General features: G+C 42.4%; 1 protein-coding gene and 1 non-coding gene across 2 annotated transcripts; both read left to right on the forward strand.

Annotated features, from left to right (window-relative positions):
- The first annotated feature begins 6 nt into the window (after window positions 1–6).
- Window positions 7–9657, forward strand: si:ch211-79k12.1 (immunoglobulin domain-containing protein). Its single transcript, XM_024139779.2, has 7 exons — window positions 7–17; window positions 1682–1803; window positions 2149–2353; window positions 3247–3392; window positions 4830–4974; window positions 6900–7053; window positions 8798–9657. Exons 3-7 carry the CDS (start codon window positions 2152–2154, stop codon window positions 8883–8885), a joined length of 735 nt encoding a protein of 244 aa, XP_023995547.2. The 5' UTR covers window positions 7–17; window positions 1682–1803; window positions 2149–2151; the 3' UTR covers window positions 8886–9657.
- On the forward strand, window positions 7923–7977 carry LOC112072368 (U7 small nuclear RNA). The gene has a single exon (XR_002894298.1). It is a non-coding gene; the product is annotated as a U7 small nuclear RNA (small nuclear RNA).
- Window positions 9658–13720: the final 4063 nt, after the last annotated feature.

A 13720-nucleotide genomic window follows, 5' to 3' on the forward strand; every position in this document is an offset into this window, starting at 1 on the left:
TGCTCACAGCAGTATTGGTAAATATAATTTTATTTACTTTAACTGAGTGAATTTCATTTTATTCTACTCTCTCTTTACACTTACATTTTATGTAGTCTTATTTGTTTTCATTCAACTGCAAACGTGAACTCTTCAGCATTGTTCTTCAAATTCGTTTTCTTGACAACAGTGGTGTAAAGTACTTAAGTAAAAATAGTTTAAAGTACTACTTAAGTCGTTTTTGGAGTATCTCTACTTTACTTCACTATTTATATTTCGGACAACTTTTACTCCATTACATTCCTAAATAAATTGATGTACTTTTTACTCCTTACATTTTCCCTGACACCCAAAAGTACTTTAAATGTTGAATGCTTAACAGGACAGAAACGGTCCAATTCATGCATTTATCAAGAGAACGTCCCTGTCATCCCTCTGCCTCAGCTCTGGCGGACTCACTAAACACAAACGCATCTTTTATAAATGATGTTGGAGTGTTTTACTTTGACTTTTGATACTGAAGTAGATTTGAGCAATTCCATTTACTTTTGATACTGAAGTAGATTTAAAACCAAATACTTTTAGACTTTTATTCAAGTAGTATTTTACTGGGTGACTTTCACTTTTACTTGAGTAATTTTTTATGAAGGTATCTTTACTTTTACGCAAGTATGACAWTTGGGTACTTTTTCCACCACTGCTTGACAAGATATTGTAGGACAGCTGGGTTGGCATCACATAAGGGCTTATACTCACATGGTTGGTATATTATGGGAAAGAGATTATTTTGTTCTCGGTTTTGCAAGTGTTTATTTGGTCGCGCTGAAACGATCTCAAGTGCTGCGTAAAATCAGGCGACGCAGATGTATGTGTATATATATATTTTTTTATATCGTCTCTTTGTGCCTGTGTCATCGATTCCATTTCTAATTGAGAGCGGAACTACCCTGAAAAGCCAATTATCTGAATACGAAATTGAAAGTGACAAATCAAATTAATCTCCGCGCCTCTATCCATCTCCAAGGGATTTGATTTACCTTGGAGACTCAACGCTTGTGGAGAAAAGCAATTTAAGTTACTGTTTAGTTTTTTTGTCACTATCGAAAACATGTTTCCAATTGCTTTTCTTCAACATTAACCATGGTGTGGATCGATAATGCCACAGTCATCCCCGTGAAATTGTTAACTTTCAACGTGTTGTTCAGCTCCTATGACAAGTAATGCAAGTGCGTGGTTGGTCTGTGTTTTTGCACTAAAACGCTTTGTCCAGCAGGGGACCTCCTACCAACCTTTTATTACCAGCATCTCCTAGTCAAGTAGACAAACCTGTTGTTCATATGACTGTATTTGGCTAAATGCCAGTCCGGTCTGAGTCAGACAAAGAGAAGGAAAAGGAAGAGCTTGTATAAAAATAAAACAATGTATTTGTCACTCAAACAGTAAGCTGCTGCAACAGCCCAGTCTAATGCCCTATATGTGGCCCGATTTGTTAGGCGCACCAGCCCATCCACTGAAGTGTATCAAAATACTTATCAAACAAAAACCCCACTGGAATGACTATAGCAATAGGTGGGCTAAACAATAATCTTGTCTACTACCAGCCATGGGACGAGATTAACTAAACAATAAACTAGCATRGACAACTAAAGTGTATYATGATGGTGTTGATTTGGTCCTTGTTGTCTTCTTCTGTGCTGTCTAGCGGCCCTGGTCATAAAGGGACCAGACAAGCCTGTTCTGGAGAARGATGAAGTRACCCTGGAATGTCTGCTTTCTGACTCGGAGCTCAACACCAGCCAAGTCCACTTTGAGAAGTTTTCCAAGGTCAGGACACAGGCTACTTCTACCTCTGACTTTACTTATAATTGCGTTATACGATTGCCAATTCTGTTGCTGAACTATGTGAAGTAAAGCGTGTTGAGGTGCTGCACTTATCGAAACATGACTTGAACTCGACTTCAGTTAGTGCAGTATGTTTATGTCAACAGGGCTCAGCTTTATCATTTTTATTGTATATAAAATGACCAATGTGTGCAGACCAAGAAGGTAATCATTCTCACTACTACTACTCATATCACTGAGCCAGTCCTGCATATGACTGCTGTTTGCAGATTAGGTAAATCTCTGTTTCTCTCTCTCACTGTTCCTCTCTCTCCTACTCTCCATCAGTACATGAATAAGTGGTATCGGCTGGAGGAGGAGCCCATGTACCGCCAATGTATCCCTGGTGTTATCTTGAGGCGTGAGGCGAGCCAACTGCTTCTGTCCATCCGCAGCATCCACAGCTACTTCCACCAGGGACTCTACCGCTGTGTCGCAGACAATGCCACGGCAACCGACAACTCCTCCCAGCCCCTGGCTATCACCATCAACTGTGAGTATGGGGTGGGCTATATAGTCACATGCATGTCTGTAACAGCTGTTTAAAAAAAAATTAAAAAATGGTGCGATGGCCAATAAGTCAGCACAGCAGGAAAGACCAAACCTCCTGGAGAGCTGCTCGGTATGCAGGCTTTTAGTACAACCCTGCTTTAATACACCTGATTTGTATCAGCTGCTCCCCAGAACCTTGATTAGCTGAATCCGGAGGGTAAGTGTAGTGCTGGAACAAACCCCTGCACACCCAGTAGTAGCTCTCCAGGAGGAGCGCCTGCTGTCCACTCCACCGTACAGTATATCCATTCTCCTCATTGTTTTCAAAAACAATGTTCCAGAAACGGAAATTCACAGGGGATAGATAGAAATACAAAGCAACCAGAAGAAGAGARYTATTGTACAAGGCWCATGAAAGGGTGGTCATAGCGTGAGGCCTATTTTCCCTRCCGCTACAGGGGCGATCAAATTGTCCGTCATGTCTTTTGATAGGCTTCTTTGCCTGTGGAGCAATCGATAATGGGGAATTATTTGTGTGGACAGAAGGAGAGAGCCCAAGGCACATGGAGATGGTTCCGTTGACGTAGAGAGGGAGAAAATTAACCGTCACACTCCACAGTGCACCATTGTGAGGACTTAGGAAGATGAAGGCAATTACCATTATCTGATTGTTCCCTCATGGGCAATTTGTAGAGGATTTGAGGCACGATACTGCAGTATACTCAAGGATATGACTCTGTTGACTGATGTCTATGCATGCTTGTACACTGTGCGCGCAGCTGCACACACACACACACACACACACACACACACACTCAAACCTCTTAAAACCATCACACATGCATTCTTCTTGATTTCTGCCTGAACCTGCTGTGTTTCTGATCCCCTGTTCAGACATGCGTGAGCTGTCTGTGTACGATGTGTCCTCCTCCAGCCGGAAGTTCATCAAGGAAAACCTGCTTGTGACACTAGGCGACGACGTGGAGGTGGAGTGCTCCACCACAGCCTCTGAGGCACCACAATACTTCTGGCAGAAATATGTGAGTTTGGGTCTGTCAGGATCTGGCCTTCTATCGCTCGATCTCTCACCCTCTATCCCGCTCCTCTTTCTCTCTCAGCACCATAAGAGGAGCTCAGTATTCATTGTTATTTCCTGGTTTGGGCCCTCCTCATTCTGGAGAGCAGCTTGCCCACTTACAGAGGATTAATAGTTTAATGAGGTCTAGACAAGTGGCATTCAACCTGAAAGCCATTCTGTGGATAGATTTCTAATGATTTTTCAATGTTCAGTTAACCATTGTTGAATTATTCAACTTGCTGTTACCAAAGCCACAAACCAAATGCCCAGGGGAATTAAGACCTCTCAATGCTAAATGTCAAACTCCGAATGGCCATGCAGGCAACAATAAGACCTTGGTGAATTGATTTGCTGCTCCCTAGTGGTAAAATAAGATATCACTACTTCAGGACATTGTGGGTCAACTATTTCAGACCTGATACAATTTCACACCTTTAAAATCAAGTTAGTCCTCATTTTAATACATTTTTCTGAGTTTAAATACCCCTCCACCCTCCAATATCCGTCACTGTGAATATCCTCCATCTACCTTTTGAACTGGTCTGTCCACACATTCATAACTATTTGCATAACTGTTACTACATCTGTCTCCTCTTTCTCTCTCAGCACCATAAGAGGAGCTCAGTATTCATTGGTATTCCCTGGTTTGGGCCCTCCTCTTTCTGTAGAGCAGCTTGCCCACTTAGAGGATTACTAGTTTAATGAGGTCTAGACAAGTGGTAGAAAGTATTCAAGGATGGGGATGGGAGGAATTATGGGGGCAGAGAAACAAACAGTATGGGCCATTTGATGGACAGCAGCTGACTGACTGCACAGTCCCGGTCTCCAGTAATGTCCATAGGAGGCAGGCAAGAGACTGGATGCGTCTGAGCCAGTGGATTTGCATACAGAATGCTGTTTTGGCCAAACCTGGCCTTTCCTGGAAATCCTCTTAATTCAGCCCCTCATTCAAATTGAAATGMACTTTCTTGGCAGGAAAATGTGAGATCCCAGGAGCCAAATCATTTGCAAGGTGTAATGTATTTTTTTTGTTTGTTTCTATTCTGTTTCTCCTATTATTCCTCCCCTACTGTGTCTAACTCTCCCTCTTAATAATAGCGCAGCAGCTAGTTCTGTGTCCACAGTGCCTCCCGTTTTCTCATTATGTGTTGTGTTAACAGTGTTGCTGTGCTATTCTTTGCTGATTTCCCCATCTAGGTCAGTGAATGGGGTTTATGTGGAATTTATTCAGTGGGATTACTGTTCAGGTAAATACACCTTGTCCGGGAGTTTATCGCTTCTCTCAAAGGGACAAGCATACTGTAACTCCACTGAGAAACGTTTTCTTGACTCGTTTGCTCGCTTTCTCCTCCATTCGCACCCCCCTCTCTCTCTCATCCACCATCCTTCCCTCTATCAGGGAGAGGACTGGATCGTGCCCTCCTCCAAGCTGAGGCTGAAGAAGGTGAGGATGGAGGATGGTGGAGACTACACCTGCATGGCTGAGCACCCCACCCTGTCCAGCCTGAAGAAGAGCAGCACCATCTCCATCACTGTGCTGCCAGGTAGGTAGGGGTCAGGGGTTAGGAAGGGGGGGACTACGGGGGTCAGGGGTTATGAAGAGGGACATTATGTGTAGGGGTTAGAATGCAGGAAGGAGAAGAGGGAGGGCGAGAAGTACAGATGTTAGGGCCAAGGCACATATGGGGAGGAGGAGCTCCCATGAAGGCGAGGGTCTTACGGCTATGTGATGGAGGAGAGGAACTGGCCACTGCAGAGGACGTGTCTTAGGACACTAAAGATGTCACTGAAGAAGAGGACTCATTACGTTACAGCTAATCCAATTCTTCATCAGCGACCTGTGAGATGATTACGCTGCATTAACGGTCACAGGTTTTTCTGTAAGATGATTACGCTGCATTAACGGTCACAGGTTTTTCTTAAGATGATTACGCTGCATAACGTCACAGGTTTTTCTGTAAGATGATTACGCTGCATTAACGGTCACAGGTTTTTCTGTAAGATGATTACGCTGCATTAAACAGGTCAAACCAGGTTTTTCTGTAAGATGATTACGCTGCATTAACGGTCACAGGTTTTTCTGTAAGATGATTACGCTGCATTAACGGTCACAGGTTTTTCTGTAAGATGATTACGCTGCATTAACGGTCACAGGGTTTTTTTAAGATGATTACGCTGCATTAAACGTCACAGGTTTTTCTGTAAGATGATTACGCTGCATTAACGGTCACAGGTTTTTCTGTAAGATGATTACGCTGCATTAACGGTCACAGGTTTTTCTGGAAGATGATTACGCTGCATTAACGGTCACAGGTTTTTCTGAGAGGATGATTACGCTGCATTAACGGTCACAGGTTTTTCTGAAGATGATTACGCTGCATTAACGGTCACAGGTTTTTCTGGAAGATGATTACGCTGCATTAACGGTCACAGGTTTCTGTTTAAGATGATTACGCTGCATTAACATCACAGGTTTTTCTGGAAGATGATTACGCTGCATTAACAGTCACAGGTTTTTCTGGAAGATGATTTACGCTTGCATTAACGGTCACAGGTTTTTCTGGAAGATGATTACGCTGCATTAACGGTCACAGGTTTTTCTGTAAGATGATTACGCTGCATTAACGGTCACAGGTTTTCTGGAAATGAAGCGTTTTTCTGGAAGATGATTACGCTGCATTAACGGTCACAGGTTTTTCTGGAAGATGATTACGCTGCATTAACGGTCACAGGTTTTCTGTAAGATGATTACGCTGCCATTAACGGTCACAGTTTTTTCTGGAAGATGATTACGCTGCATTAACGGTCACAGGTTTTTCTGGAAGATGATTACGCTGCATTAACGGTCACAGGTTTTTCCACACGATCATATCGCCAATATAGAGTCAATTATAATCCTTGCGATTACAATCGTTTCAATTATCTAGCCTCCAAGTCAGTTACGCCAATCAAACTGGATGCATGTCAATTATAACAGTAAAGACACTGCTTCAGTATGAAGTGGAAGTGAATAATCGAAGTGAACAATCGAAGTGAACAATTAATTGCACTTCATTTTACACTATTTTTAATCAATCAAATGTATTTAATACAGCCCTTTTTACATCAGCAGTTGTCACAGTGCTTTACAGATGCCCAGCCTAAAACCCCAGAGAGAAAGCTATGCAGATGAAGCAGCACAGAGGCTAGGAAAAACTCCCTAAAAAGCAGGAACCTAGGAAGAAACCTAGAGAGGAATCAGGCTCTTCTGGCTGTACCGGGTGGAGATGCATGTGACCATTAAGGCCAGATCGTTTTTCAAGACATTCGAACGTTCATAGATGACCAGCAGGGTCAGATTATAACCATCTTWTCCAGAAGAGTTGGATACACTACAACATGGACAGTATGGAGCTAGGCTAACAAAATAAACTGTCTGTGAATCATCCACTATTAAAGCCTGTAGTGTGTCTGACTCTCCGGTCTGCAGCCACCAACGGCCATCTCAACCAAGCCTGGTACGACTCCACCAACCTGGTGTTGATGACCTCCGTGGCGGGGGCAGTTCTCCTGGTGCTCATCCTGTCTATCACCGTCTTCCTGGTCCGCAGGGCCAAGCAGGCCAAGAGCACCAAGGGACCCATGTGAGTGCTGAGCTCTGTGGCACAGTGCCCTTCTCACCTCTCTCTCTCTCTCTCTCTCCCTCCCTGTGTGTGTGGTGCCCCCTCCTTTCTCTTATCTCCTTCCCCTCCCCTCTTCCATTTATCCCAGGTTATAGCCAGGCCAATATATTATATCTATTGCCTTATATTTCACTCTGACTCTTACGATAGTACCAAGGCTAAGGTGGATTTACTGTGTGTGTCAGTGTTCTTGTAGACTGCTGCGTCCCAGTGGCGGTGACCAGCTCGACCCAGTCGCTGACTTCCTCCCTGATCTCTTCCCTGCCCACATGAAAAAATACTACAGCTTAATATAAAATACTACAGTACTTACTGTTGAATTCTGTGGTATACTGTAGAAAACTATACTACACACTGTAGTATCCCTCGATCATGTGTAGTACTCACTATAGAATGTTGTAGAATACTACAGTAATGTCTGCAAAACACTACACTTTTTAAACTAAGGTAAATACTACAGTATTTAATTTTCATATACCCTGCCCATTCCCCTATCCCAATTTGTGCCACCTATAAGTAAGACATCTACATGCCAAGTATAGACCATATATTGTGTTCCATACAGGTTAGAGAAAAGAGCTGACGTTCAGACCCCAGTCCTACCTACTTACAGGTTAGAGAAAAGAGCTGACGTTCAGACCCCAGTCCTACCTACTTACAGGTTAGAGAAAGAGCTGACGTTCAGACCCCAGTCCTACCTACTTACAGGTTAGAGAAAAGAGCTGACGTTCAGACCCCAGTCCTACCTACTTACAGGTCAGAGAAAAGAGCTGACGTTCAGACCCCAGTCCTACCTACTTACAGGTCAGAGAAAAGAGCTGACCTGTAAGTAGAAAATCTGCTCTTAGAATTTCTCTAGTAGGTTTCTTCTAAGAGAAAGCCTTCACTTCTATTTAAAAGATAATAAAACAAACAGTATAGTGAACACTACAGTAACGTCTGCCAAAAACACAACAGAATGTTTACAAAACACTACATTATACTACAGTCCACAAAAAGACTACATTAATTACTGTAGTATATACTACATGTTTTCTTTTACTACTGTATTTATACTGTAAATAGAGTTGACTGTATATACTACACTAAGTACTACAGTATTCACTGTAGTGTTTTTGCAGACTGTAGTCCGCAAATCACTACAATGCATACTATAGTATTTATACTATAGTATTTCTTTCATTGGGTGTGTTTTCACCAGACTCTTGCAAAACATGTAAAGGATACTGTGTCATATAGTATGTACTGTTAAAATCATAATAAATACACAGTAATCAGACACATTGTGACCCACAACTTATGTTGGTCAACCTCATATCAGGGTGATTACAACATGAGTACAGTACATGCTTTCTGTAAAAGGTATTCTGTCTTATATAATATATGAAAGCTATTGAGGTTAGGTTGCTCTTTACATCTCTGTGTGTGTTTGACCTACAGTATATTCTGTAGATCACTGGTTGGCAGTCTATTTGTTCTCTTTTTAAATGTATTTCTCTCCTCTGTGGTTCTCTGGGCAGTCCATTTACAAATAATGGTGCAACTCTCTATCTTTCTCTCCTCTGTGGTTCTCTGGGCAGTCCATTTACAAATAAATGGGTTGCCACAACTCTTATCTTTCTCTCCTCTGTGGTTCTCTGGGCAGTCCATTTACAAATAATGGTGCAACTCACTCTTTCTCTCCTCCCCCTCTCTCTACCTCCAGTGATGACCACTCTCAGAAGAAGCCCATCTACACAGCCAGTGTGGAGTCTCTGGCCTCTACCAGTGGAGACAAACAACCACTGGTGTGACCGTGCCAAGAGATGGAGAGAAGAAGTAGTGGAACAAATGGAGAAAGATGGTAAAGGGGGCAAGGGAGTGAGGAATAGGAAGGAGGGAAGATGTCAAGGTGGGAGGAGAGGTGCCTGGGTTATGGATGCAGAGTTGCAGTGAGCCAGGATGCAGAGTAAAATCGAAGCTATTATCAAAGGCTGGCTGCGTGTAAGAGGAGGGAGACAAATGATTGTTTTACTGGGGTGGTTTGCTTCCAGCGGGGCTGGCTGAAGTGTTCTTGAACAAAAGGTGTGCAATTTTCTCTTTATTGATCTCGCAACCTGCAAAATTGACATTCGCTTTCTTATCTGAGGCAAGGCGAGGGGGAGGAGTCTTATATACTGTGTGAACCCTGAGCAGCTGCAGACAGGTTTCAGGAGGTTACCTTGAGTTAAACTGCTCACCACCACCACTTTTGCAGCCTTGGGCTCACAAAAAGGAATGCCTCTTACGTTGCAAGTATAATGTGACTGCTGTATCACAAATGTGCCTTTTCCCCTCAATGCTTTTACGTGGTGTAGGATATTGGTGTGGATTATTTTTCAAGGAAATGTATAACCTTATGTAGCATACTAGTGGTGACGCACTTCAAAGTATACAGACAAGATGTACACTTGTAGATTATTTTCTATCTCTATATTCCAATGACAACTGAAGCACTTTCAAACATTACCCTCAGAGCTATCTATTTGCTGTATTTCCTGTACTTTTAATAGTCATGATATATAAAGTTGATTTGAGAAATTCTAATAGTAATTCCCCAGTGTCTTTTATCATTGATTTAAATGTAGGACATATCGAGAGGGGGAGGACTACTGACAATGCTGTGAAAGCTGGATGCTGGTACAAGCTTGGACACATACAGTAAATCCAATGGCCTCTTGACCTCCTATCCTCTCTATAACCTCAGTTCCCTCCACTTCCTATCCATTCTGCAAGGCCTTCCTCTACAGCTAAKCTTTACTGCACCTCACTCACACCATCTAACCATGGAGAGAGAGCCTGCATATGATATGCCCAGTCAATAACAGAAGACAGACAGACAACCTTGAGGCATCTACCCATTGTTTTAAGTGAGGCTATGTATGTGGTTACACATCGTTCATTCCCCACTGCATCCTACAGCACCATTAATAATTCTCCCTCTCCCAGCCAGGCTACAACTTCATTCTTTCATTTTCTCCTCTGTTGCCTTGTAACCTTAACATATTTGCATCACCGCTTATCACTATAACGGCTCTTATAACTATTTATTTAATTAAGCCTGGACTGTCTGTTGCTGTTTTATTATGTGTGTGTGGTTGAAGGTAGGCTGCCGTTAATAACGGGAAGGAGATGCTGTGGTTTAACAATGACACTCCATTAAAGGGTACCGTCCACGCGCTACAGAGCACAGCCAGGATAATGTTATTAAACTGATTATTCAAGTCTTCACTGCAGCTCCTTCTCCAGCCACCGTCTGGCTTTTTACAGGCTATTTGTGTGTCCTAGCTGTAAAGGCTGAGGTCAAAACGGTGTAGCCAAAAGTCCATAAAACAGTCATGCTTCATCAAAATACCATTTGGAAATTTGAAGTGCTCTTCATTTGAAATGCCAGCGAACAGCGTTTTATTTTGGCCTTTGAGGCATTTATGGGTAAAAAGCATACGCCTTCATGGATGTTGCTGGTTCAACAGGATGGCCCAAGGACTACTAGACTACAGTGAGGWCWGTRGCATGAGGGCTTTCTGCCTRCATGGTTGTMTTTGGATAGCTCTGGCCCCTAGGCACTGACCTAGAATCAGCTTMCCCTTCTAAMGTCACCAGGTAAAGTTGAGGGCTGCCCTTYGACACTGGCATAGAGTCTGGCTTCTGACCTCATGTCAGTAGCTAAAGGTCGTAGGATTGGAGTAGGCTTACAAAAAGATGACCAGCTACACTTTTACCTCACATATCATTAAGGAATAATTGTTAGGAATCATTGTTATTATCCTGCACCAAGTATTTATCATTGTTGATTCTGTTTCCTAAGAATATCCATGCACAATATAGTGATAAGTATACCCATAACCACACATTGGTTATTACATTAGCCTATAGTTGGGTGACTAGCTGATGCTACTAGACCTGCAGTCAAGGATAAACCCTGCTGTGGAGTGCAACATGTTTCAGCAAGACGGACAGCAGCAATATACCGGTCTATGGAAGCCTGTCTCAGTGGACATCTCCATTGGAATGAGAATGACTAGAGCATGTATAGTTCTCTTGAATAATATAACAACTAGGGCCCGCTCAAAGACATTGTTTAGAACACGTGGTCTCTATTCTATTAAATTGCATGTATGTAGGAATGTATGGGTTGAAATGAAAGTTAGGTTTTTGCTGGAGGCAMGTAATTCCCCCATCATTACTCTCCAACAATGCCCAATCTGGTGCGGATGAGCCGTCGCTGACTCCCGCCAACAAGGGAACAAACACTCCGAGAGAAAGTGACAGGGGAAAATGAAACGCGACGCGAAATGCGGGGGGCGGATATTATCCTAGCCAAAACAACATGATGAAAGCGAACATATCTCGGCGTGGGACAAGTAGAAATCAAAAGACAGAAGGAACGGAAGTGTGGTTGAGCGGGAGAAGTACAGAAGGGTAAATCAGTAGCCTACAATCATGTCAGGCTACCCATGACTACGGGGCAGAATAATTTATACAGATGGGCCTATTATGGAGACTGAGACAGGCCACTTTTTATGTAACAATTTTAGAGGAACATTCAGGCTTAGGGCTACAGCATTTCCATCGAGCAATTTTCAAAGCTGAAAATGAGAATGTGCCCTGCTTCAAATACATTATAATTTTCAGGCTGAATTAATTAATTAACAAATACATGTTAATTACAGGCTCATTTTCCGAGCTGATCTGACATGCTATGCACTTTACCCATCCAAAGGTGTCGCCAAACACTTACTTTGAAACATTTTCATTCACGTATAATAAAATATTCACTGAGGTATATTCAAAAGAAAATACAATTTTCATAATAGGCCCGTTTGGTGCCACGCTCTGACTGGAAAACTCAATTTGGGGTGCAGTGCAACCACAGCACGACGGTAAACTGAGTCTCCGGTGCTTCTTATTCAGTCGTTAGCGCCCCCAAGCTCTGTCTAGAACAAGGATTTGAAACCGCTGGAGAGTTTTGTTGGTTTCATTCCATTAGCGCTATTCCAAGCGGTAATTTGCTCAAATATACCTGTTATTTAGGCTAGTGCTCTCATCTACACTACACTGATGATTTCACTTTACATTTAGAACACAAACAAACACAAGTTTTTTTTGTTTACTCCTAGGCTACTCCAATATCAAACTAGGTCTAATAAATTCCTTTGATCGACAATAAGGTCTATAGCCTCCATGTATATGGCCAGGATAGCACATAATTTTAATCTTCAGCCTGGTATGTTTTGAATGTTACAATAACATACTGTGTATATATATATATATATTTGTAAATGCATCTCATTGAATACCAAACAGTCTTATAATTATAAATGTTGGCTTAACTATGCATGTTTTGTAAATACCTTTTATTTGGTAGGCTATTAATGTTTGTTATCAATCGGGTTTATAGTTGCCTGCCTGCCTGCCTTGATAGTTTGTAGTATGTTTCCTCCCTCTCTCCCCTTGTTTTCTGAACCCACCCTCATCTTGATATACAATCCTCCACCTGCTCCTTGCTTCTTATTGGTCAGAGAACAGTTCCGAGTTCCGCCCTCTGCCTGCTTTAAAAATATATTTACATCTTTAAGTAACCAAGAAAAACTGTCCGAACCACGGTCGTTTAGTAACGTCAACGAGAGAAAAAAGTGGGCGTATGTGTCTAGTTGTAAGCACTTTTTTTTGTATGTMAAAAGACCCCCGCGAATGTTGTTAAACAGAACCAGACACTCCAGGCTTTATTCGCGGGTGAACCTGCGGGTTCACGTCACTTTGATTTCTCCAAGGAAGAGGAATATCAAAAAGAGATCAGCGGGACTATCAAAGATGGCATTTACGGCCGTTTGGAACTACTCCGTTCCCTTGTCTGTCATCACTTTGCTATCTCTTGTGGGGACAGGTAAGAACATTTTCTATTTGGGAATGATATAAAGAATGGTCTATCTGCTCGTAAAGAAAGACATCATACTTTCTGTAGGGACTTGCCCTGATTTTTTTGTTGACTATTCAAGTTGAAAGGAGTGCGTGACAACCTAAACGCTAAATATGCACCGCAGGCTTTTTCGCCCTGTAAATGGGATATTTTGTCAGTGGATAGGACTTGCGCGCTGCCTGCCTGGGACAGTGGTGATTGTGTATGTGTGATTACGCGCCTCCTGCGGTCTTCTGTGAAGCTTTCTAAGCCCGATGTGGTCTGTATCTCATTGAACACACATCGTTGATGTTTAACCTACAGATCGATATATTGATGCTACATGGTAGCATGGTTTATTTTCTGTGTTTGGACAGGTAGTATTATATGCAAACATGCGTTGTTACGACCRCATATTGAAAACAAAAAGTAAAAATCTATTGCCACCATCGTACCTTTTGGCCAGTGTTCAGATCTTATATGATATTGAATTGTACATTGCATCGCCATCATACTCCATAACCTATACGTCTTCCACTTCATAATTTGTATCGACAGAACATAGTTGGGAAACACATAACGGGGTGTATAGCTAGATATACGACTGTGCACGTCATGCGCATAGGCTATGTAACCGCACAGTGTGAATATCGATTCAGCCACATGCCTGCCTCATAATAAATACCGCAGCAGAGCAGAGAAGCCGACTAC

This window comes from Salvelinus sp. IW2-2015, unplaced genomic scaffold (assembly GCF_002910315.2).
Source record: "Salvelinus sp. IW2-2015 unplaced genomic scaffold, ASM291031v2 Un_scaffold1902, whole genome shotgun sequence".
Lineage (NCBI taxonomy): Eukaryota > Metazoa > Chordata > Actinopteri > Salmoniformes > Salmonidae > Salvelinus > Salvelinus sp. IW2-2015.